The sequence below is a fragment of the Salmo salar genome, chromosome ssa12 (assembly GCF_905237065.1).
Source record: "Salmo salar chromosome ssa12, Ssal_v3.1, whole genome shotgun sequence".
Classification (NCBI taxonomy): domain Eukaryota; kingdom Metazoa; phylum Chordata; class Actinopteri; order Salmoniformes; family Salmonidae; genus Salmo; species Salmo salar.
This window is the reverse complement of record NC_059453.1, coordinates 31,314,839-31,341,704: the sequence shown is the minus strand read 5'-3', so window position 1 is coordinate 31,341,704 and position 26,866 is coordinate 31,314,839. Positions and strand designations below refer to the sequence as shown.

General features: G+C 39.8%; 1 protein-coding gene across 1 annotated transcript; it reads left to right on the top strand.

The window, feature by feature from the left end:
* The first annotated feature begins 132 nt into the window (after positions 1 to 132).
* On the top strand, positions 133 to 25,955 carry LOC106564936 (integrin alpha-L). The gene is given in 32 exon segments (XM_045691260.1): positions 133 to 256; positions 1,414 to 1,528; positions 6,963 to 7,060; positions 7,297 to 7,364; positions 7,750 to 7,864; positions 8,082 to 8,212; positions 9,033 to 9,175; positions 9,306 to 9,456; positions 14,500 to 14,635; positions 14,838 to 14,914; positions 15,080 to 15,203; positions 17,006 to 17,148; positions 17,383 to 17,523; positions 17,717 to 17,914; positions 18,035 to 18,165; positions 18,341 to 18,495; positions 18,925 to 19,091; positions 19,303 to 19,425; positions 19,580 to 19,650; positions 19,767 to 19,908; positions 20,329 to 20,427; positions 20,779 to 20,858; positions 21,083 to 21,160; positions 21,265 to 21,343; positions 23,056 to 23,163; positions 23,265 to 23,306; positions 23,428 to 23,547; positions 24,651 to 24,764; positions 24,867 to 24,896; positions 24,995 to 25,105; positions 25,201 to 25,461; positions 25,464 to 25,955. Coding segments are annotated over 32 exon segments (3,624 nt in total). The 5' UTR covers positions 133 to 207; the 3' UTR covers positions 25,488 to 25,955.
* The last annotated feature ends 911 nt before the right edge of the window (positions 25,956 to 26,866 follow it).

Here is a 26,866-nt window from a genome sequence, read left to right as displayed (position 1 = left end):
TACCAACACCAATTATCCAAAATAGGACATTGCAAAAAACATGTACATCCACTTTCTCACCCAAAAGATTGTGATCCACCGCAGCTACTTTTAGGGGTGGAGACGCCTCTTATAAGAAGAGGCACACAGGAAACAAAGTGCAGGAAGACAAGTAAGTTTCATTTGCAAAGGTTGACTGTTGCAATATTGAACAAAGTGAAGGAGAAGATGTCCAGGCAGGGGCCCCTCTCCCTGCTCACCTGGATGGTAGCCATGGGTAAGCACTGACTGTCAGGATTTCACTCAACTTAATATTCAATTACATATTAAAGGAGTTGGACAAAACATCATCAGCTCAAATAGTAAAAACAAGTAAATTACTTTCAATACTACACGTTTTAAATTACAGTTTAGTTTTAGTTTTGCTATGCCTGACTAAATCTAAATCTAATCATGTTGAACTGTTCACACCGTGGTAATCAATAGACAAACTTGAAGTATTGTAGAGGAGGATATGTTTTCAAAATGAATGCTTAACCTGCACATGGATCATTTATGTAAAAGAAAGGTGCCTAATGTTGCCATTTCCGTCGGCTAATGTGGATCCCAATAAAATCTAAATCTAATGCTCTAAATTTTATTTAGTTGTTAGATGCTCCATTGTCATTATTTTGGGGGCTTTTTAGAAAACCAAACTAGTCATACAGTATCTTTACTTGTGGTTTCACGTCAATAACGGTAACCGACTTCCCCTTTTTTCAATTTGAGGCAGTAGGTGGTTGGAACCAAAGGTCACTTAACCTTTTAAACCTAGATACAACTTTATTGTCGATTCATGTTTTTGAGACAGTCAATGATAAGCATGAACTATTGGCCATTTATCACACATTTTTCATGGTGAAAAAGTCATAAAGAATTATTTACAATGTTACAGCTACATTCACTTTTGATGGCAGTTCTGGTTGAACCACAGTAGCCTATAGCACACCTATGTTCAGTCAAAAATGTTGAAATGAGGATTCCTCAAAATACGTTTACGCACCTTTTCATCCATGCGCACATCTTACAGACTGAACTTTTACTTGTTTTCACCAGAGCCTGCGCCAGACTATGATCAGCTGGGGGCACTGTTTTTGATGCTATATTTATAGTTAGGATATATATAAGATATGCAACAAATCTTCCACCAACATGGTTCTGTGGCAATGCACCACATAATCAATAAGCAAAGCATTAACAATGAAGTTTCCAACACACACTGGACCAGAGCCATTCATTTGGCTCTGTTCCAGTGCTGTTTAAATGATGTATTTTATTGTACATCGTGGATGAGGCCTACTAGACAGCTAATATTTACGAATATCATTTTTATGCATCTAACCCAAATAGTTGTGTCTGTCATCCGATTGTACCCTTCTTTCTTTTCTTTGCCAGCTGTCTCTTCAATGGCTTTCAACATTGATGAAGCAAACCCAAAAATCTACAAGGGGGAGGAACAGGATTTCTTTGGTTACAAAGTCCTGCAATTCATTTCTGACAAAGAGAAAGGGCAAGTGTTATTGTTATCATCATAGTGAAAAATGCTAAGTATTCTGTTACATACTTCATCTGCAAAACAGTATCACACACCTGAGGAAACAAAAATGACCAGATAAATGCACCTGTGTCTGCAAACATGCACTCTATACAGTTGAAGTCAGAAGTTTACATACACCTTAGTCAAATACATTTAATCTCAGTTTTTCACAATTCCTGACATTTAATCCTAGTACTAACTCCCTGTCTTAGGTACGTTAGGATCACTAGTTTATTTTAAGAATGTGAAATGTCAGAATAATTGTAGAGAGAATTATTTATTTCAGCTTTTATTTCTTTCATCACATTCCCAGTGGGTCAGAAGTTTACATACACTCAATTAGTATTTGGTAGCATTGCCTTTCAATTGTTTAACTTGGGTCAAACGTTTCAGGTAGCCTTCCATAAGCTGACCACAATAAGTTGGGTGAATTTTGGCCCATTCCTCCTGACAGAGCTGGTGTAACTGAGTCAGGTTTGTAGGCCTCCTTGCTTGCACACGGTTTTTCAGTTCTGCCCACATATTTTCTATATGATTGAGGTCAGGGCTTTGTGATGGCCAGTCCAATACCTTGACTTTGTTGTCCTTAAGCCATTTTGCCACAACTTTGGAAGTATGCTTGGGGTCATTGTCCATTTGGAAGATCCATTTGCGACCAAGCTTTAACTTCCTGACTGATGTCTTGAGATGTTGCTTCAATATATCCACATACTTTTCCTACCTCATGATGCCATGTATTTTGTGAAGTGCACCGGTCCCTCCTGCAGCAAAGCACTCCCACAACATGATGCTGCCACCCCGTGCTTCACGGTTGGGATGGTGTTCTTCGGCTTGCAAGCCTCCCCTTTTTCCTCCAAACATAATGATGTTCATTATGGCCAAACAGTTCTATTTTTGTTTCATCAGACCAGAGGACATTTCTCCAAAAAGTACGATCTTTGTCCCCATGTGCAGTTGCAAACCGTAGTCTGGCTTTTTTATGGCAGTTTTGGAGCAGTGGCTTCTTCCTTGCTGAGCGGCCTTTCAGGTTATGTCAATCAAGGACTCGTTTTACTGTGGATATAGATAATTTTGTACCTGTTTCCTCCAGCATCTTCACAGGGTTCTTTGCTGTTGTTCTGGGATTGATATGCACTTTTCTTACCAAAGTACGTTCATCTCTAGGAGACAGAACGCGTCTCCTTCCTGAGCGGTTTGACGGCTGCGTGGTCCCATGGTGTTTATACTTGCGTACTATTGTTTGTAAAGATGAACGTGGTACCTTCAGACGTTTGGAAATTGCTCCCAAGGATGAACCAGACTTGTGGAGGTCTACAATTTTTTCTGAGGTCTTGGCTGATTTCTTTTGATTTTCCCATGATGTCAAGCAAAGAGGCACTGAGTTTGAAGGTAGGCCTTGAAATACATCCACAGGTACTGTCAAGGGTGTGTACGGAGGCGAAGTCAGGTGCAGGAGATCAGAATGTGGTAAATAGGCACACTTTAATTCCGGTCAATAATTGACAGCACATAACAACATAAGCGTGCCAAAAACACGGAACTTAACAAACGTAATAGCGCCTGACAATACCCACATAACAAGAAACAATTACACACAAAGACATGGAGGGGAACAGAGGACTAAATACATGCACTGTGATCATCGAATGAAAACCAGGTGTGTATGGAACAAGACAAAACAAATGGACATATGAGAAATGGAGCAGCGATGGCTAGAAAGCCGGTGACGTCGATCGCCGAACGGCGCCTGAACAAGGAGAGGAGCCGACTTTGGTGGAAGTCGTGACAGGTACACCTCCAATTGACTCAAATTATGTCAATTACCCTATCAGAAGTTTCTAAAGCCATGACATCATTTTCTGGAATTTTCCAAGCTGTTTAAAAGGCACAGTCAACTTATTGTATGTAAACTTCTGAGCCACTGGAATTGTGTTACAGTGAATTATAAGTGAAATAATCTGTCTGTAAACAATTGTTGGGAAAATTACTTGTGTCATGCACAAAGTAGATGTCCTAACCGACTTGCCAAAACTATAACTTGTTAACAAGAAATTTGTGGAGTGGTTGAATAACAAGTTTTAATGACTCCAACCTAAGTGTATGTAAACTTCAGACTTCAACTATATATCCATAGCAATGTATTTAGAAATATAAATGTCTCTGTAAGCTCCAAAAGTATTGGGACAGTCACACATTTTTTGTTGTTTTAGCTCTGTACTCCAGCACTTTGGATTTTAAATTATACAATGACTATGGGGTTAATGTACAGACTGGCAGCTTTAATTTGCAGGTATCTTCATCCATGTCTGGGGAAGCGTTTAGACACTACAGCACTTTGTACATAGTGCCGCCTTTTTAGGGGACCAAAAATGTTGGGACAAATTCACCTATACAATGCATTCGCAATGCATTTTTACACATTTTCCTACGTTACAGCTTTATTCAAAAAATTGTTTTTTTTAAATACTCTTAATGACAAAGAGAAACAGGTTTTTAGACATTTTTGCACATTTCTTAAAAATAAAAAACAGAAATACCTTATTTACATAAGTATTCAGACCCTTTGCTATGACACTAAAAATTTAGCTCAGGTGCATTGTGTTTCCATTGATCATCCTTGAGATGTTTCCAGAACTTGATTGGAGTCCACCTGTGGTAAATTTAATTGATTGGACATGATTTGGAAAGGCTCACACCTGTCTATATAAGGTACTACAGTTGACAGTGCACTTCAGAGCAAAAACCAAGCCATGAGGTTGAAGGAATTGTCCGTAGAGCTCTGAGACAGGATTGTGTCGAGGCACAGATCTGGGGAAGGTTACCAAAATATTCTGCAGCATTAAAGGTCCCCAAGAACACAGTGGCCTTCATCATTCTTAAATGGAAGAAGTTTGGAACCACCAAGACTCTTCCTAGACCTGGCTGCCAGGCCAACCTGACCAATCGGGGGAGAAGGGCCTTGGTCAGGCAGGTGACCAAGAACCCAATGGTCACTCTGACAGAGCTTTAGAGTTCCACTTTGCAACACTCCACCAATCAGGCCTTTATAGTAGAGTGGCTAGACTGAAGCCACTCCTCAGTAAAAGGCACATGATAGCACGTGGAGTTTGCCAAAAGGCACCTAAAGACTCTCAAGACCATGAGAAACAAGATTCTCTGGTCTGATGAAACCAAGATTGAACTCTTTGGCCTGAATGCCAAGCGTCATGTCTGGAGGAAATCTGGCACCATCCCTACGGCAAAGCTTGGTGGCAGCATCAGCATCATGCGATGGGGATGTTTTTCAGCTGCAGGGACCGGGAGACTCAGAATCGAGGGGAAGATGAACGGAGCAAAGTACAGAGAGATCCTTGAAGAAAACCTGCTCCAGAGTGCTCAGGACCTCAGACTGGAGTGAAGGTTCACCATCCAACAGACAACGACCCTAAGCACACAGCCAAGACAACACAGGAGTAGCTTTGGGACAAGTCTCTGAATGTCCTTGAGTGGCCCAGCCAGGGCCCGGACTTGAATTTGATCGAAAATCTCTGGAGAGCCCTGAAAATAGCTGTGCAGCGACGCTCCCCATCCCATCTCCCCCGATTGGATCTGCAGAGAAGAATGGAAAAAACTTGAATACGGGTGTGCCAACCTTGTAGCGTCATGCCCAGAAGACTCGAGGCTGTAATTGCTGCCAAAGGTGCTTCAACACAGTAATGAGTAAAGGGCCTGAATACATATGTAAAATGTGATCTTTACATTTTATATTTTTAATCAAACATTTCTAAAATCTGTTTTTGCTTTGTCATTATGGGGAATTGTGTGTAGATTGATGAGGGGAAAAAAACAACTTCATTCATTTTAGAATAAGGCTTTAAAAAAAGGTATGTATTTAACCTTTATTTAACTAGGCAATTCAGTTAAGAACCAATTCTTATTTACAATGACGGTCTACACCGGCCAAACTTGGACCACACTGTGCGCCGCCCTATGGAACTCCCAATCACTGCCGGCTGTGACACAGTCTGGATTTGAGCCAAGGCGTCTGTAGTGACGCCTCTAGCACTGAGATGCAGTGGCTTAGACTGCTGCGCCACTCGGGAGCTGTAACGTAACAAAATGTGGAAAAAGTCAAGGGGCCTGAATACTTCCCGAATGCACTGTATGTGTATTAAAGTAGTAAAAATGTTAGTACTTGGTCCCATATTCCTAGAACGCAATGATTACATCAAGCTGTGACTCTACAAACTTGTTGGATGCATTTGCTTTTCGTTTTGGTTGTGTTTCAGATTATTTTGTGCCCAATAGAAATGAATGGTAAATAATGTGTTGTGTCATTTTGGAGTCACTTTTATTGTAAATAAGAATAGAATATGTCTCTAAACACTTCTACATTAATGTGGATGCTACCATGATAACAGATAATCCTCAATGAATCTTGAATAATGACAAAGTTATACGTATCAATATCATACCCCAAGGAATGCTTACCTCTCACCAGGGTAGCATTTTTTTAAGGGGTATGATATTTATGCCTCTGTAACTTTCTCACTCATTATTATTCAAGATTCATTGAGGATTATCCTTTATCATGGTAGCATCCACATTAATGTGGAAGTGTTTCGATAACATATTCGATTCTTATTTAGTTTCTTAAATGATGTGAGCTGCATCCAATGCCCATGACTAATGTGCATCGGTGAATTAGTTATGCATACGTTGACGGAATGGAAATTCTGACTTGTGTTTCATCATATCACACCTCTGACAACATCCTGCTTTCCTCCTTCACCATGCAGCTGCTATTCGGACCTTAGTAACCAAAAGAAAGCAGATATACAAAAGTCATTTACCACACTGTCAGAAATGTTATGTAACCATTCTTGATCTAAAGTTTGTCATATATATATATAAGAAGTGGATACAGTCTCATCTAAATCAACCAATGTATACAGTTATTTCTCACCCACAGGGTAATGGTCAGTGTATACTGTTATTTCTCACCCACAGGGTAATGGTCAGTGTATACTGTTATTTCTCACCCACAGGGTAATGGCCAGTGTATACAGTTATTTCTCACCCACAGGGTAATGGTCAGTGTATACTGTTATTTCTCACCCACAGGGTAATGGTCAGTGTATACTGTTATTTCTCACCCACAGGGTAATGGTCAGTGTATACTGTTATTTCTCACCCACAGGGTAATGGTCAGTGTATACTGTTATTTCTCACCCACAGGGTAATGGTCAGTGTATACTGTTATTTCTCACCCACAGGGTAATGGTCAGTGTATACTGTTATTTCTCACCCACAGGGTAATGGTCAGTGTATACTGTTATTTCTCACCCACAGGGTAATGGTCAGTGTATACTGTTATTTCTCACCCACAGGGTAATGGTCAGTGTATACTGTTATTTCTCACCCACAGGGTAATGGTCAGTGCTCCATATCAGAAGAACGGATCTGGTGGAATCTGTAGATGTGCTCAAGACCGAACAAACTGTACAGACTGTTACACTCCTCAAGGTAGAGATGGATGTTGATGATACACTATACTGTACTTACTGGACTGCAATTTAGAAAGGTGGTTACCTTAACAAAATGAATAATTATACGAATTGTTAGAACATGTAACACCTATCACGGTAACCATGACTAATTGATATTTGTCAGAGTATTAAAATATGGCTGAAATGTCAACAAGATCTTGAAAATGAGAAACACTAGTTGATTCTGCAAGTCTGCATTTTGCCTTCCAACAGAAACTGACACAATCAAGTACATTGGACTGTCTATGGCTGGACAATCTACTTCTCCTCCAACGTTCACTGTAAGATAACCACCAAACAGTTAATTTGATCATGTTCTTGTTTTCAAATACTCAATGTGAGTATGTGTAATACATGTGTTTGGCTGTGTTTACATAGGCAGCCCAATTATGATCTTGATTTCACTAATTGGTATTTTGACCAATCAGATCAGCTCTGAAAAAGATCTCATGTGATTGGACAGAATACCAATTAGTGGGATAAATATCAGAATTGGGCTGCCTGTTTAAATCTAAATTACTTGTTTCACTTGAGTTATAAAACAATACCTCAGCAATCTCAAAATGATCATGGCAAATTCCTGTAAATCTCTTTTGAAGCCATCTGAGGTCCACCAGACAACCCATTATTTTATCACATTTACAATTATTTATTCTCCTCATTCAGGCCTGCAGCCCTGGCCTGGCACACGAGTGTGATGGGAACTCCTATCTGAACAGTATCTGTTATCAGTTCAACAGCCAGCTCCACATCACCTCAAACTTCACACCTGCCTTCCAAGGTATAACGGCGAAACTTGAAGACAATTGTCGATAATAATAACATAACCCAAGAGTTTTAGGTATACATTGACTGTTTATTCATGTCATGCTAAATTACATTAGGATTAGGTCACAAAATATTTATTGTGAATGATAAGATCTGGATTCCTGAATATGTAAAGAATGTTGTGAGTGTTGTACATCATATACATTTATGTAATTCACTTTCTCTTCCAGAATGTACTAAGAAAATCGTGGACCTCGTTTTCCTCTTTGACGGATCAGGAAGCATGACAAGGGATGAATTTGATAAGAACAAAGGTTTCATAAACAATATCATGACAACCCTAACAAACTCCTCAATCAAGGTAAACTTCCTTTTAAATTTCATAACTTGAATCATGCTTGTGAGATTGCTGAACATACATCTGTTTACACTCTTAGAAGTAAAGGTGCCTAGAAGAAGCTTTTGGGTTGCCACACCGGCAGAACCTTTCCAGTTCAAACAGGTTCCTTGAGGAACCCCTCTGAAAAAGGTCTTCGAGGAACCCCTGTGCAAAGTTTCAAACCGGAACCTTTTTGTGATGGGAGGAGTTAAATTTTGAACCTTTGAGGTGGCAGCCTATCAGATTGTAGGAGTGGCTTATTGGAGGTGTCGCTTTCAGATGATTATTTTTGGCCACCGGATAGCGTAAACGTTTGTACACTGCAAAACAATAAACTTGAATATTTATACATATTTATTCTAGTATAATATTAAGAATATTTACATTTATGTTAACATATAGTAATAACGTGGCAACTATTCTAACCTCGGGAGTGGCATAGGCTCTTGAGGATCTCATTTGCCTCTATTGTTGAAGCTACAAAACTGTCGGTATTCAACCTTAACATGGGATTACAATACAACAGATCAGATGAACAGGAATGACATTTACTCTAACGGGTGACCGAAAAAATATCCATTAAACGTTCCTCCAAATATCCCTCAACTAACCGAAAGTGCAAATATGAACCATTGACTAGCAATGGTTCCTTGTAGAACCTCAGGGGTTCCTTGAGGATCTTCAGGGTTCCTCGAGTCACCACTAATTCGAAGAGTGTATGTGCTATACACCCAGGTCGCTGCATGGAAAGTATGGAATGAAATCAATATTAGTCATCTTTTGCTCTTTTTTTAAACCACAGTTCGCAGCGGTTCAGTTCTCATCAAGAGCCAGGACAGTTTTCAACTTCAATGACTACCAAGAGGGGAGAGCCTTGGATAATCTTTGGAAAGAAGAGCACATGGCTGATCTAACCAACACACATAAGGCAATAGACTTTGTCTTGTAGGTCACAGTTGATCATTATTAATCAGTTTTACTTTCAAAGTTCTGACCGAATACTCAGAGTCTGATCAAAGGGGATTGTGGTGTATGAAAGATATCTTGATCTGTTGTTTGTATACATCTAATTCAGGAAAAACATTTTTGAAAACCAAGCCGCCGGCGCCACCGCAGATGCAACTAAAGTACTGGTCATAATAACAGATGGAAATCCCAGTGATACTGATAGAAATAACGCTATCAATAGAAGTGATGAGAAAAACATCATCCGCTTCATCATCGGGGTAAGTCCTTAAAATGGGAGAGCCTGCATACCTCCAACACAACACCACACAATTGTATGACTTACAGTGCATTCGGAAAGTATTCAGACCCCTTGACTTTTTCCACATTTTGTTACGTCACAGCCTCATTCTAAAATTGATTCAATTGTTTTTTCCCCCTCATTAATCTACACACAATGCTCCATAATGACAAAGCAAAAACAGGGTTTTAGACATTTTTGCAACCCCCCCAATGAAATAACAAATGTACATAAGTATTCAGACCCTTTACTCAGTACTTTGTTGAAGCACCTTTGGCAACGATTACAGCCTTAAGTCTACTTGGGTATGACGCTACAAGATTGGCACACCTGTGTTTGGGGTTCCTCCAATTCTTCTCTGCAGATCCTCTCAGCTCTGGCTGGGCCACTCAAGGACATTCAGAGACTTGTCCTGAACCCACTCCTGCGTTGTCTTGGATGTGTGCTTAGGGTCATTGTCCTGTTGGAAGGTGAACCTCCACCCCAGTCTGAGGTCCTGAGCACTCTGGAGCAGGTTTTCATCAAGGATCTCTCCGTACTTTCCTCTGTTTATCTTTCCCTTGATCCTGACAAGTCTCCCAGGCCCTGCTGCTGAAATAAATCCCCACAGCATGATGCTGCCACCACCATGCTTCACCGTAGGGATGGTGCCAGATTTCTTCCAGATATGACGCTTGGCATTCAGGCCAAAGAGTTCAATCATGGTTTCATCAGGCCAATAGAATCTTGTTTCTCATGGTCTGAGAGTCCTTTAGGTGCTTTTTGGCAAACTTCAAGCGGGTTGTCATGTGCCTTTTACTGAGGAGTGACTTCCATCTGGCCACTACCACAAAGGCCTGATTGGTGGAGTGCTTTAGAGATGGTTGAGATGGTTAAGAATTATGGAGGCGACTGTGTTCTTGGGGACCTTCAATGCTGCAACATTTTTTGGTACAAATCCCCAGATCTGTGCCTCGACACAATCCTGTCTCGGAACTATACGGAGAATTCCTTCGACCTCATGGCTTTGTTTTTGCTGTGGGACCTTATTTAGATAGGTTTGTGCCTTTCCAAATCATGTCCAATCAATTGAATTTACCACAGGTGGACTCTAATCAAGTTGTAGGAACATCAAGGATGATCAATGGAAACAGGATGCACCTGAGCTCAATTTCGAGTCTCATAGCAAAGGGTCTGAATACTTATGTAAATAAGGTATTTCTGTTTATTAGTTTTAATAGATTTGCAACATTTCTAAAAACCTGTTTTCGCTTTTTCATTTTGGGTATTGTGTGTAGATTGTTGAGAAAAAACATGTTTTTAATCCATTTTAGACTAAGGCTATAACGTAACAAAATGTGGAAAAAGTCAAGGGGTCTGAGTACTTTCTGAATGCACTTTAATTCCATTACAACTGTTTCATTCCCATAACTACAGCTGGTTGATCACTAGCCAATACATTTTGACTAGGAGGTATGCTCTCTTCCTAGTTGAAACGACCAAATGCCAATATATTTGCATCTCTGTGAACTTCAAGTGAAATGTTTTGGAAACGTACCTCAATCCAGGGATGGAAGATTTCGCTGTAGTCCTACAGTACTTATCCCACAACAATTTACGGTGAATGGAGAAGATTGAAATATTGCTAGTTTTGAATTCAACTGCCTTTTTCATCCTCATGCTGGTTAGCTCATGCTAAAGCAGCAGTATTTTATCTTCTCTATTTACCCTAAATTATTGTGGGATAATTAGTAGTACAGCAACACCTTCCATCCCTGTATTAAGGTACATTTTCAAATTGTTTCACTTGAAGTTAACAGAGGTGCAAATATATTGGCAAATAGTAGTTTCTCCTCCACCTAAAAATGTGTCTGTTCCCACTCCCATCAATACCTCCACAACTGTTAGTAAATTTACAAAATGCTTTTGTCCTCTACTAATGATCCTGTTCTGTCATCACACTGATGATTTACTGAACAGGTTCAGTTTCACCAGTTAAAACCACAAATAAACTGTATGCCTTGGTTAAATGACCACACTATTGCCTTAAAAAGTGTGAACTTAGAAATGCAGAACGGAAATGGAAGGTCTGCAAACGTCAAGTATTCTATGAGATAATGAAGGACCTGATGAAAAATTACAGTGTTGCGGTTAAAGAGGCAAGAGCAAACTACTTCTCTACCCTGATCTCTGAGGAATCTGACCGTTTGAAAATACAGTTGTTTTTTTAAGCATGTTGTTGGTTTCCCCCCTAACAGGGACAGGCTCGCATCCCCTGATCTCTGCAAACAGTTTTTAAGATTCTTTACAGAATTGTAAAGAAAGTGGCCCTCGACTGGTGCAGGTCATATCTATGTAGCAGACGTTTCTCAGTGGGCATGGGTGCTTCGGTATCGACCCCAGCACCTATTCACTGTAGTGTCCCTCAGGAGTCAATTCTGGACTTCATAATTTTTTCCCTGTACATGCTTCCCCTTGGTGACATCATCCACAATCACAACATTCCGTTTCACTGCTATGCAGATACCTTTATTTACTAATCAGACCCAGGGTTCTACTAAGCTAGAATATGGAATTGATTTAAGATTGTCATACCATGGATTCTTTAGCTACAGTGGGGGAAAAAAGTATTTGATCCCCTGCTGATTTTGTACGTTTGCCCACTTACAAAGAAATGATCAGTCTATAATTTTAATAGTAGGTTTATTTGAACAGTGAGAGACAGAATAACAACAACAAAAATCCAGAAAAATGCATGTCAAAAATGTTATAAAATGATTTGCATTTTAATGAGGGAAATAAGTATTTGACCTCTCTGCAAAACATGACTTAGTACTTGGTGGTAAAACCCTTGTTGGCAATCACAGAGGTCAGACGTTTCTTGTAGTCGGCCACCAGGTTTGCACACACCTCAGGAGGGATTTTGTCCCACTCCTCTTTGCAGATCTTCTCCAAGTCATTAAGGTTTAGAGGCTGACGTTTGGCAACTCGAACCTTCAGCTCCCTTCACAGATTTTCTATGGGATTAAGGTCTGGAGACTGGCTAGACCACTCCAGGACCTTAAAGTGCTTCTTCTTGAGCCACTCCTTTGTTGCCTTGGCCGTGTGTTTTGGGTCATTGTCATGCTGGAATACCCATCCACGACCCATTTTCAATGCCCTGGCTGAGGGAAGGAGGTTTTCACCCAAGATTAGACGGTACATGGCCCTGTCCATCGTTCTTTTGATGCGGTGAAGTTGTCCTGTCCCCTTATCAGAAAAACACCCCCAAAGCATAATGTTTCCACCTCCATGTTTGACGGTGGAGATGGTGTTCTTGGGGTCATAGGCAGCATTCCTCCTCCTCCAAACACGGCGAGTTGAGTTGATGTCAAAGAGCTCCATTTTGGTCTCATCTGACCACAACACTTTCACTAGTTGTCCTCTGAGTCATTCAGATGTTCATTGGCAGACTTCAGACAGGCCTGTATATGTATTCTTGAGCAGGGGGACCTTGCAGGATTTCAGGCCTTCACGGCGTAGTGTGTTACCAATTGTTTTCTTGGTGACTATGGTCCCAGCTGCCTTGAGATCATTGACAAGATCCTCCCGTGTAGTTCTGGGCTGATTCCTCACCGTTCTCATGATCATTGCAACTCCACGAGGTGAGATCTTGCATGGAGCCCCAGGCCGAGGGATATTGACAGTTCTTTTGTGTTTCTTCCATTTGCGAATAATTGCACCAAATGTTGTCACCTTCTCACCAGCTGCTTGGCGATGGTCTTGTAGCCCATTCCAGCCTTATGTAGGTCTACAATCTTGTCCCTGACATCCTTGGAGAGCTCTTTGATCTTGGCCATAGTGGAGAGTTTGGAATCTGATTGATTGATTGCTTCTGTGGACAGGTGTCTTTTTTATAGGTAACAAGCTGCGGTTAGGAGCACTCTCTTTAAGAGTGTGCTCCTAATCTCAGCTCGTTACCTGTATAAAAGACACCTGGGAGCCAGAAATCTTTCTGATTGAGAGGGGGTCAAATACTTATTTCCCTCATTAAAATGCAAATTAATTTATAACATTTTTGACATGCGTATTTCTGGATATTTTTGTTGTTATTCTGTCTCTCACTGTTCAAGTAAACCTACCATTAAAATTATAGACTGATCCTTTCTTTATCAGTGGGCAAATGTACAAAATCAGCAGGGGATCCAATACTTTTTTCCCCACTGTATTTGATTTTCTTTAGCTATTTTTCCTTTAGCGATCCCAAAAAAACAAAACAAAAATAATTTGATTAAATATTACATTTGGACTTTACTACTATAGACCATAGAAAATATTTTGAATAACACGTTCATAAATGCTAAAAAAATAAAAAAAATACTAAGAAATACGGATTTTAAGTGTCTGTCCTATATCTAGGAGATATAACAAAGCTCAGGAAATATTGTTTTTTTTTGTTGACACATTTAACCCCTTATTTTTGTGGCACCAAACTACCTCCATACTTCCATTAATTTGTATGTTCGTGAAAGTCTCAGCTTTCCATAGAGTGGTCATACTAGTTTGTAGGCCAAACCGTTCGGACGCTACAGACGTTTTCGTAAGAAGACCGATTTTCTGTATGTCTCATGGTCTGACAAACACCACTGTAGCTCGGTCACCTTCCACTGCAGATGCGGAAGACCGACATAGGCAGATGCGGTGGGAGTGACGCACGCAGGCGATGCATAAAAACAGATCTCTATCTTAAACTGACGGATTTTGATGGGGACTTTTTTACTATGTTACTTAGATTGACACACGGGTGAGTCAATAGATGATTAAATCCCTGCTGAAGACGCTTTTATAAAGATGATTTTAATTAGCTTTCTTTTTTTATTCTCCAACTGGTACTTGTATTAAAAAGTGCTATACAAATATAGTTTTTATTATTATTGTTATTAGTAGTCTCAAGGGTCCAGTCCAACTTCCCAGTTACGATGTGGATGTTTAAATATCATTCATATTGAAAAGGAAATTAGACTTCACTATAATTCCAGTCCTCAAGTGATATATTTCTGGGCAGGTCAAGAATGTCAATTTGATGAAACTAAAGTCCCTGGCATCAGAGCCAAAAGAGAACAACACTTTCCTCATCATGGACTACAACGGACTAAAAGGAATCCTAGACAACTTTCAAAAAAAGATCTTCAACATTGAAGGTACAACTCCAGATTTAGTTGAAATCTCTTAATAATACTTACTTATTTTTCAGCAAAGTCCCTGTCAACAGAGAGTTGTTATTCATTAAAAAAAACTAAAGTGGAAATACTGGTCCCCTCCTGAAATATACACCTTACTCAAAACATTCCACAGTAGAAGTATCAATGTATCGCAATTAATATCAGTGTTCGTATATTCTAGGTTCCAAGACTGCTCTGGCTGGCAACTTGACTAAAGAGATGTCTCAGAGTGGGTTCAGCGCTGTCTACGTTAATAAGGTGAGATATCGCGATAGTATGTACAGTATGTTTCATCATCATCTTACATTTTTTATAAATGTACTGACCACTAGTTTATGGACGCAACTAGTTTATGGACGCAATATATAGTTAATTAATGCTTATTAATGAAAACTATTACCCATTGTTTTATTTTATCTACAGGACACCTTGGTTTTGGGCTCAGTGGGATCAAACAACTGGCGTGGATCTCTCTTTGAGACTGAGGGTCTGAGATCAGAGGAAAGGGAAATTCAGGACCCCACATTGGACAAAGACTCCTATATGGGTAATGGAACATTAACATAGGGCTAGGCGTCCCGTTAGCCAGACAACTTCTGGTGAAACTGGAGGGCACGCAATTCAAATAAATTATCATAAAAATTATGGATATTAAACATTTAGGTACATACAAGTGTCTTATATCGGTTGAAAGCTTAAATTCTTGTTAATCTAACTGCACTGTCCGATTTACAGTAGCTATTACAGCGAAAGCATGCCATGCGATTGTTTGAGGACGGCGCCCCACATCAAAATATTTTTCCACCGGCACAGGTTTCATAAATTCTGAAATAGCGATTAAATATTCACTTACTTTTTGAAAATCTTCCTCAGATTTGTCATCCAAAGGGTCCCAGCTATAACATGTAGTGTCGTTTTGTTAGATAAAATCCTTCTTTACATCCCAAAAAGTCAGTTTGGTTGGCGCCATCGATTTGAGTAATCCACTCATTCAACATGCAGAGAAATGAATCCGAAAATCTACCCCTAAACTTTGTTTCAACAAGTCAAAATAAGTTTCTATTTACTCCTCAGATACCCTAAAATGTAATCAAACTATAATATTTCTTATGGGAAGAAGTATGTTCAATAGGAAACCGATTTTAGCAGGTGCGTTCTGTCTTCATCGAGCGCGCATACACCAATTTCCAAGACCGTCCCTGTAGTAAAACTGATATTTCTTATTCGTTTTGGAAGTTACAAGTCTAAAACCTTGAACATAGACTGCTGGCACCCTGTGGAAGCCATAGGAATTGCATCCTGGGAGCTAGACTTCAGTATGCCCCTATACTTTCCATTGTAAGAGCATGGGCTCTCAAAAACAAAAATATTCTGGTTGGTTTTTCTTTGGATTTTCTCCTACCATATCTATTGTGTTATATTCTCCTACATTATTTTAACATTTCTACAAACTTCAAAGTTTTTTCTTTCCAAATGGTACCAATTATATGCATATCCTGGCTTCAGGGCCTGAGCAACAGGCAGTTTACTTTGGGCACGTCATTCAGGCGGAAATTGAGAAAAAGGGCCTGGCCCTAAGAAGTTTTAAGCTCCAAAAAATATATTGCTCAAAAGTGAATTTGAACAGCTGCAACATTGAGAACATCCTGACTGGTTGCATCACTGCCTGGTATGGCAACTGCTCGGCCTCCGACCGCAAGGCAGTACAGAGGGTAGTGCGAACGGCCCAGTATGTCACTGGGGCCAAGCTTCCTGCCATCCAGAACCTCTATACTAGGCGGTGTCAGAGGGAGGCCCTAAAAATTGTCAAAGACTCCAGCCACCCTAGTCATAGACTGTTCTCTCCCGGAGCGCCAAGTCTAGGTCCAAGAGGCTTCTAAACAGCTTCTACCCCCAAGCCATAAGACTCCTGAACACCTAATCAAATGGCTACCCAGACTATTTGCATTGCCCCCCCCCTCCGCCCTCTTTTACATCGCTGCTACACTCTGCTGTTATTATCTATGCATAGTCACTTTATTACCTCTACCTACATGAACATATTACCTCAACTAACCGGTGCCCCCGCACATTGACTGTACCGGTACCCCCCTGTATATAGTCTCACTATTGTTATTTTACTGCTGCTCTTTAATTACTTGTTACTTTTATTTGTTTCTTATTCAGATTTTTTTTAAACTGCATTGTTGGTTAGGGGCTCGTAAGTAAGCATTTCACTGTTGAATTCGGTGTATGTGACTAATACGATTTGATTTGAACAAACACTATATTCAAGGCTCTGTTAGTTCAGATGTTTCAGAAAAGGGAGTGTAGTTACAATGGACCTACAGTTCTTTATTGTTCTTATAGGATACTCTGTAGCTGTTGGGAAGAAGAATGAGAATCTTCTATATTTTACCGGAGCACCAAGATCTGAACACATGGGACAGATCCTACTTTTTAACAAGGTTAACAACAACTGGACTGTGGCACAAAGATTGTCTGGAGAACAGGTTGGTAACATTAGATATATCTGTAAGCAATGTGGTATATCAATCAAGTTATACAATAGGGACAGCATGAAACCAGCTTTTGGGGTTACTTCAACGGTTGATTCACTCCTCCGATAGTAAAGAGGAACACATATCACTTTTTATGTTTACTTATGAGTTTCATTCAAAAACCAGAAGACTTCTTAAAAAATTTCAAAACAATTTTTGTAAGAATGTATGTTTGGACTTTCTCAGATGGGCTCCTACTTCGGGGCAGAGCTGTGCTCTGTGGACATAGACTCAGACGGCAACACAGACTTCCTCCTGGTGGGTGCACCAATGTTTCACCAACCACCGAGAGAGGGCAGGATCTACGTCTACACACTGACTGACAAGGTGGGCTGAACTGTGAATCTCTGAACAACAGATTCAAATGCTGCAATTTGTGGTTGAATATGTTCATCAGGGACAAAGTGATCTGGAAGCCGATATTGATTCATTTGGATATAAATATCCATCCTCTTCAATAACACTGCACAAAAAGACAATGTAATATGGATTTATCTTCATGTGATCTCACCTTTATTAGCTGGAACTGAGGACGGAGATGAGTGTTTCAGTGCTGGCTCAGGGTAGATTCGGCTCCTCCATCTCCTCTCTCACAGACCTGAATGGAGATGGGCTGAAGGATGTAGCTGTGGGTGCTCCACTTGAGGACGATCACAGGGGGGCCGTGTACATCTACCTGGGTGAAAAGCTAAAGGGGATCCGCCCTGAATTCAGCCAGGTGAGACAGACGAAGATGGAAATCATTCAAAAAGGCTCTTCATGATCAAAGAAAACAGACATCACTCCCGGGATATCAATATCAATGCCTTTTCATTAAATGTTTGTCTTCTTACTGCAGCGCATCTCAGCTGTGATGATGAGATCTAAGCTCCAGTTCTTTGGCCAGGCGATTGATGGGAAGATGGACCTGGGTGAGGATGGACTGACTGACATCGTAGTAGGAGCGCGAGGCGCAGTTGTCGTCTTGAGGTACGAGTCCAAAAAAAGGATAAGAAAAGACAGTTGGTTTAAAAGGACAGTAAAAATATGCCACTAGTGTGTGATCTGCACTGAATGGGGGCTGAACGCAATGAGGTGTGGGCGGTGCTACCCAACATCGTACAATGTAAGCTAACATTATTGTCTTTATCACAATCGCTCACAGGTCCAGACCGGTCCTCAGCATCTCTGCTCATCTCCACTTCCATCCCTTGGAGATTAGCACTAATAACTTTGACTGTCTGGCAGAAGAGACCATTTCTCCTGTGGTGACTTTGACGGCCTGCTTTAACATGGCAGAGGCAACAAAGAGTAAAGCTGGTAAGAACTCTCAGAACATTAGGAACACTGATGGCTTCTGACCGGTGGAGGCTTCTGAGGGAAGGACGGCTCATAATAATGTCTGGAACAGAGCAAATGGAATGGCATCAAACACATTGAAACCATGTTTGTTACCATTCCACTTATTCCGCTCCAGCCATTACCACAAGCCCGTCCTCCCCAATTAAGGTGCCACCGACCTGTGGTGAAGACCCAGATGAAGTCCAAGTGTTTTGAAAGGTTGGACCTTGGTCTGGATCTGGGTCACAAAAGTTAAGGTCTTGACTCCATCTCTGCTTTCTACTTTAATGGTGTTCATCACATTTACATTTACGTCATTTAGCAGACGCTCTTATCCAGAGCGACTTGAGGTTCAGAACTTTTCTCCCTGATAAGGAAGCCATTTCAGACTCTTGTGTACTTTTCCAGAGGTGCTGAGTGCAGGAATGAACTTCTCCTACTCGCTGAATGTGGATCCAGTGAGACAGAGGAGCCGAGCCTTTTACAGTGACACAAACAAAGGGGCCAGAAGTATTCTCTCTACTGTGGAGCTGAGAAAGCAGCGGACTTGCTTCAACCACTCAGTCTACATGACAGTATGATTAATGAGAAACTGTAGCTATGCAACAATACAACAACCATAATGTCTCTCGTAAGGAGGGGATTTAATGAATAACATTAAGTTGTTAGGTTGTTGAATTATTATGGAATTGTTATTGTGTGTTGATTTTATTCAGTGATGAGAAGAATGAAGGTTTTTCAGGACTATGGATAGAGAAATTAATGCCACATTTTATTTTCTTCCAGCAATGCGTGATCGACACATTATCGCCCATAGTCATCAAACTTAATTTATCTCAATCTGAAAGCCAACAAGAGGGTCGTACTGCCATTCTGAATACTGCCAGTCCTACACAGGCTGTGGTCGAGGTACGAGGATACATTCTGGGTCTGACTAAAACCTGTTCACTTACAATGATCAACAGCACTAGCAATTACTGTGGAGGGAGTACTGTAATTTAGCCAAAGACCTGTGAAAACAGGTAATCTAAACACATTCACAGTTGTCTTGAATTCATCATAGGTGCCCTTTGAAAAGAACTGCAAAGAAAATGAAACATGTGTGGCAGAGCTTGAGGTGGACTTCAACTTTATGTAAGTGTCTGATAAACATAGAGACAACTTAAAGTAACTTGTTTGTAGCTATAATAATTACTGACTGCTCAGAAAAAGCATGTTTTCTGACTGTACGGTCTTGTCTCTCTTATCAGCACATCAACTTTATTAGTGGTGGACCAGAGTTACTTCAACGTGACTATAAGACTGTCCAATCACGGGGACGACTCCTACAACACCAGTCTAACCCTCCTCTACCCTCCTGGCCTCTCATTCTCCATGATGCATCTTCTGAAGGTAATACCGGCACCCCTCCATCTATTGTGTAAATAATTCTGATGTTTCCTTTCTGCTCTCGTCTAAACCAGTGTTATTCAAACCTGGAGACCCAAACCATGTTCAGCCAATCAAGGGTTAGATGATTAGTTTAATCAGGGGTGTTCCTCCTGGGCTGGAACAAAAGCTTTTCTTGCTCATCTTGTGGGTCTGCAGAACCAGGATAGAAGAACATTGATTCAAACATCAGTTTGCCGCCAAACATTTCAATGTTCCCTACATGGGCTAATTAGTCATAAAATGTAGCAACATATTAAGTGTTGAATGTATTAATTCCTTAAACTGTTAACAAGATTGTTTATTTATTTTACACTATGTCAGTGACTCAGATGTACAAACCAGAATTATTTACATACTTGACATGATATCTGTATTCCATAGTCCACAAGGAGAACGGTGTTCAGCTGTGGTGGTCTGGAAGGTGAAATGGACAGAACTACATGCAGTGTCAGCCTCCCTGTCTACCGTAGTAAAACTACAGTGAGTGATTACTTAGATATACCAGTAAATAATGCTCAACTGTGAATACACTGGTAAAGCTTTTAAAATGTTGTCCTTAGATGATAAAGACTCAGAGCTAAAAGATGTGACAAATCCGTAACTCAATCTCATTTAAACAGCTTTGATCTTTGAGTGATATATGCCTTGTGAGTAAAAAATGATACTTAATCAATTTTGAATTCAGGCTGTAACAAAATGTGGAATAAGTCAAGATGTCTGAATACTTTCTGAAGGCATGCCTTGCACTTTGTTTCCACTTCCACAGTTTTTATGATCTCATTTCAAATCGTCTTTATTTTTTCTTCTCAACTATGCCATCTTCCTTTTCAGGCTGTGTTCACCAGTAAATTCCATATTTTGAGTACATACGACTGGAATGACACAATGGAGATGAGCGTCATTGGACTGAGGTAGAAATCTGCTTCCAGTGTGAATATGTTAGAGCAGTAGCTAGACGAGAGATTAGAATCAGTCCAGGAAACAACCTTCATTTCCCCATGTTGTCGAAGTATTGAACATACATTGATTAAAACGAACTAGTTTTATACAACCCCAATACCTTCTACTCAATTAGCTGAAGGACTTCATAGCATTCCACTTATGTATACAAAAAATGCCTTTGCTTTATTTACAGCGACAATGGAAACTCAACCAATAGTTCCCTAACCAGGACCATCCCTGTTCAATTTGCAGTTGACCTGGTAGCAAAAGCGTAAGTCTTTACAAGCCTATTCTTACATTTTGTTTGAGAATGACTCCATCAAGTTTATTGAATAAAATCAAGGTGACTTATGTATCTTTTTGTTGTTGTTGAAGCCTTCCCCAAGACTCCACCACTTACATTAACTTTACTCTGGAGGACACATCACCTAAAGGACTGGTGAATGTATATGAGGTAAACAATCAGCTGCTATTGCTGTGACTGATCTTGAAAGTGTGATTCACTCTATGTGAGGGACATTTTTTCTGATGCTTTACACTCTAAAAACACAACATACTTTTACTGTTACTGAAGCCGTTTACATGCAGTCAATAATTGTCACGGTTGTTGTAGGAATGAGCGGACAAAAGTGCAGCGTGTGTGTCGTTCCACATTTTATTTATACTGTGAAACTATGCAATACATAAATAAACTGAATGACAAAAAAACAAAAAAAATGTGACGCAGAGGTGAAACACACTACTCAAAATTAATCTCCCACAAACCTTGTGGGACAAACACCAACTTAAATATGACCTCCAATTAGAGACAACGATGACAAGCTGCCTCTAATTGGAGATCCCAAACACAGCCCAACATAGAAATACAAAACTAGAACAACCCAACATAGAAATACAAAAACTAGAACATAACAACATAGAAAAACTAAACTAGAAAACCCCCCTGTCACGCCCTGACCTACTCTACCATAGAAAATAACAACTTACTATGGTCAGGACGTGACAATAATATGATTAGTGTGAATACTCTGATTAATATAATAGTTTGATGTAAATGTTTAAATGCATTGCAAAAATAACAATTTCCCTTACAATCCGTTTTACATGGACAGCTGAAAATCAGGCTACCCGATGGATCTTCTATCACAATACGTTCTATCACAGTGATCATATCATTTTTGGGAAGCCCATTTGATTCTGCATGTACAAAATATGAAAGACAGCTTCCTCAATTCGTTATGGCATGGACTCTACAAGGTGTCGAAAGCATTTCCACAGGGATGCTGGCCCATGTTGACTCTGATGCTTCCCACAGTCGTGTCAAGTTAGCTGGATGTCCTTTGGGTGGTGGACCATTTTTGATACACACAGAAACCTGTAGTGTGTGAAAAACCCAGCAGTCTTGCAGTTCTTGACACAAGCCGGTGCACGTGACACCTACTACAATACCCCATTCAAAGGCACTTTAATATTTTGTCTTGCCCATTCACTCTCTGAATGGCACACACACAATCCATGTCTCAATTGTCTCAAGGCTTAAAAATCCTTCTTTAACCTGTCTCCTCCCCTTCATCTACACTGATTGAAGTTGATTTAACAAGTGACATCAATAAGGGATCATAGCTTTCACCTGGATTCACTTGGATAGTCTATATCATGGAAAGAGCAGGTGTCCTTAATGTTTTGTACACTCAGTGTATAAAGTTTGTATGCACATTTTTTTTGCTCATGACCTTGCTCATGCTTAATTTGCTCATGACCTTACGCCTAGTAAGATCATCAGAGAAAGGTGTTTACATGACATTATCAGTTTAATATTGAATTATTAGTGTGCATATAAACATATTCTCCATCCATTGGAGGTTGATGGCACCTTAATTGGGGAGGACGGGCTTGTGGCTATGGCTGAAGCGGAATCAGTGGAATGGTATCAAATATGTCAAACACATGGTTTACATGTTTTCGATGCCATTCCATTTGCTCCGTTCCAGCCATTATTATGAGCCATCCACTCAGTCGTCTCCACTGTCTCTGTTGCCCTCGGCTTGCACTTTTGGGGGCTTAGATATATGTTTTGTTACATGTTCTGTGACAAATGCCTTTGTATAAAATCTCAATATAAATGTTATTGTTAGGTTGGTTGATTGAATGTGTCATTGTTTACAGGTGCAGAACTTGGGATTTAAGTCTGTACCAGTCACAGTCACCTTCACTTTCCCAACTAAGCTTGAGCACAGATTTGAAATGAAGGACTACCAAATATCTGTCTTACAGGTAAACTGTTCACATCTCTTACGAAAATGCTGACATTTTGCTGCCACAATTTCTTTCAATAGGAAACAGCCTAATGCAAGTTTCCTTTCTTTTCTTTGAAGAACCACACTCAATGTGGAAAGGTTATCAATTCAACAACAGAGGTGAGAATTCAAATATGCCACTCACTCTTGACATTTTTGGTAACCGATCCAATCAGGTTACAAATCAGTATAGTAAATCATGTTACTGAAACACACATTTTGCTTCTGGCTGTGTTTACAGTACTGCTCTCCAGAAAAATACTGCAAGTCCATCGAGTGTGAAAGCTTCCTTTTGAAGAAGTTGTTGACAGTTACGTTTGTGCTGTCTGGAAATGTTTCCTTCAAGGACCTCGATCAACGTGTAAGGGTCTGTATACAGCCAACTTTAACAAATAGACTTTGAGACAGCAAACATCCCACTTTAAATCGTTGTCATATTTATTATTATTTTGCACGCTACACCATTTAAGCTAGAAACGCCATTCAAACTTTTAAAGGTGCAGAGTGGTAAAGACCAGTGTGCTTGCATACAACTTATTGATATATATTATACTTTTTAAACTATTGAGCTTTTTATCATCCATCCACTTCCATGGGATTTCTTCAACATTCTAAAGGTCCATTGTTACAGACTCCCATGATTTCCAACATTCTATTATACAAATCAAGAGATACAGATGTCTTAATAACCGCATCAACTTCATTCATTAAGTTAACTTCCCACTGTTGACTACGCCATAGAAGAGACGTGGCAAGTAGCCTAGTAGTTTTTGAACTTTTGTAGGCTTTTCAATCGTTTTCAATACGCAAAATCATACCGCAATAGTCTTCATCGCAAAAACATCATAAAAGGCATCTGATTTTATGATATAAACTTGAAGCCCATGCAAAAGACCAGGGACATGCACACGGAAGTATGACGTAGGAACGCGTCACTTGCCTGGCTTATTAACTGACCAATCAGCTACTTTCCCAACAACTTAGACAAGCACTTAGAGGGTGTGACATCTTGGTCTACTTCTCTGCTTTTCAAATCCAAAATCAGAACAGAATATCACACCTATATTCTACCTATCAAATGATGCAGCTTTGTTAGTTACTGCATTGACTGCATCAACTTTTACAAACAACTGACATTTTGACCACTTTCTGAGCATTTTATACCACGACTTAGACATTATAACATATGGGTCTACTTCTCTGCTATTGGAATCTGAAATCAGACAGCTAGTAACCACATAGTAACCACATTAACTACTTTTCATCTGAACTTTTTGAAACATCTGCCGTTTTGACCACTTTCCCAACATGTTAGACGAAGCTCTACATTTTTGTCTAACTTCTCTGCTATTTAAATCTGAAATCAGAACACTTCTTCTACTACCACAAAATGCTTTTAAAGAATTGAAGCAAGGCACACCATTTTATTTAATGTTGTTCGACTAACAATATCTCACTCTACAGAGCTTGTCATTGCCAAAGAAATTCACTGGGGATAGAGAAAAAGTCAACTTCATCAGTTTTGTCAAACTCAGCTATGACAAAAAACGATATGTCCAGACAGCGAGTGACCCAGGGGTAAGTTTCGTGTAAAAAAAAATTCTTCAACAAAGATACAAATATTTCTTGAGCAAAGATTGACAAAAGCATCAATTTTGTATATATTTCTTTGATCATTAGGATAACTCTACAAGCTTCCACCAAACACAGGTAATTCTGTTTGTGGAATTAAACTGATTTACTACATAAGAGTTGTTTTAAAATGCTTGTTCCATCGTCACTCATGATCTTAAAATGTATTCCTCCAGATTGATGTTCAGGCTGAGATGATCATTCCTCCACATACAGCGCTGATAAAAGGGACAGGAGTTGGAGTAGGACTCTTTCTCCTGATCATCATCACAATGGCCATGTATATGGTGAGTATCAATGATGTGACGGAACCTTTGCTTCTGCATTGTAAGGATCAACACTTTGATTCATATTCTTCACATTGTTTTTCCTTTCTACTCAGCTGGGATGTTTCAAGAGAAAAAGGCTTGTTGATAATGCACAGGAAGATGAGAATGAAGGGGAACAGAGGGAGCAAGATGACGCTGTTCAGCCTATCAAGATCTGTGTTACCATAACAGAGATAAAGCTAGAGCCTGAGAGCGAGCCTGAGACTGGAGCAGTGGATTCAAATCCTCTCCTTGACGACAGTCAAACAGAAAACAATGGCTTTCCCACTAGTGAGGCGGTAGGTGAGGGGCCAAAAGAGAAACAGGATGTGTCAGAGTCAGAAGCAGGCTAATGGAGTAGAGAAACTCTTTTCACGCCACTTCCATATGGAAGGGACTTTTTCATAGCAGGTTAGAACTTACGCAGCAGGTTAAGATAATTGACGTAGCAGGTTAGAGAAAGGAGTAGAGGTCCAAGCAAAAACAACTCAGAGAATAATTGTTAGATTAATTAATATAGTCTGGCCTGACCACAGAACCACGCATATCACTCAATATGTGATTAAGTCTGAAATACATTTTCAAAAATACACTACCGTTCAAAAGTTTGGGGTCACTTAGAAATGTCCTTATTTTGAAAGAAAAGCAAATTGTCCATGAAAATAACATCAAATTGATCAGAAATACATTGTAGACATTGTTAATGTTGTAAATGACTATTGTTGCTGGAAACGGCTTATTTTTTATGGAATATCTACATAGGCGTACAGAGGCCCATTATCAGCAACCATCACTCCTGTGTTCCAATGGCACGTTGTGTTAGCTAATCCAAATTTATCATTTTAAAAGGCTAATTGATCATTAGAAAAGCCTTTTGCAATTATGTTAGAACAGCTGAAAACTGTTGTCTGATTAAAGAAGCAATAAAACTGGCCTTCTTTAGACTAGTTGAGTATCTGGAGCATCAACATTTGTGAGTTCAATTACAGGCTCAAAATTGCCAGAAACATTTCTGAAACTCGTCAATCTATTCTTGTTCTGGGAAATTAAGGCTATTCCATGTGAGAAATTGCCAAGTAACTGAAGATCTTGTACAGCGCTGTGTACTACTCCCTTCACAGAACAGCGCAAACTGTCTCTAACTAGAATATAAAGAGGAGTGGGAGGCCCCGGTGCACAACTGAGCAAGAGGACAAGTACATTAGAGTGTCTAGTTTGAGAAACAGAAGTCCTCAACTGGCAGCTTCATTAAATAGTACCAGCAAAACACCAGTCTCAACGTCAACAGTGAAGAGGCAACTCCGGGATGCTGGCCTTCAAAAACAAGGACATTTCCAAGTGACCCCAAACTTTTGAACGGTAGTGTAGATGTTTCATGGACATTGATGTTTGATAAAATGTGACCAAAGTGATTCAGTATTATACATACTATATACTTTTTCAATGGCACGTTGTGCTAGCTAATCCAAATTTATCATTTTAAAAGGCTAATTGATCATTAGAAAAGCCTTTTGCAATTATGTCAAGGTAGACATTTTTTTAATCTTTGTATGATTACTGTAATGTCATTAATTTAAAGTGCTATGTTCTTACTAGAGAAATGTACATTGGCAACGAGCTTTATTGTTTCATGAGTTTCACATTATTCTGTAAGATGTACACTATATTTACAAAAGTATATGCACACCCCTTCAAATGAGTGAATTCGGCTATTTCAGCCACACCCGGTGCTGACAAGTG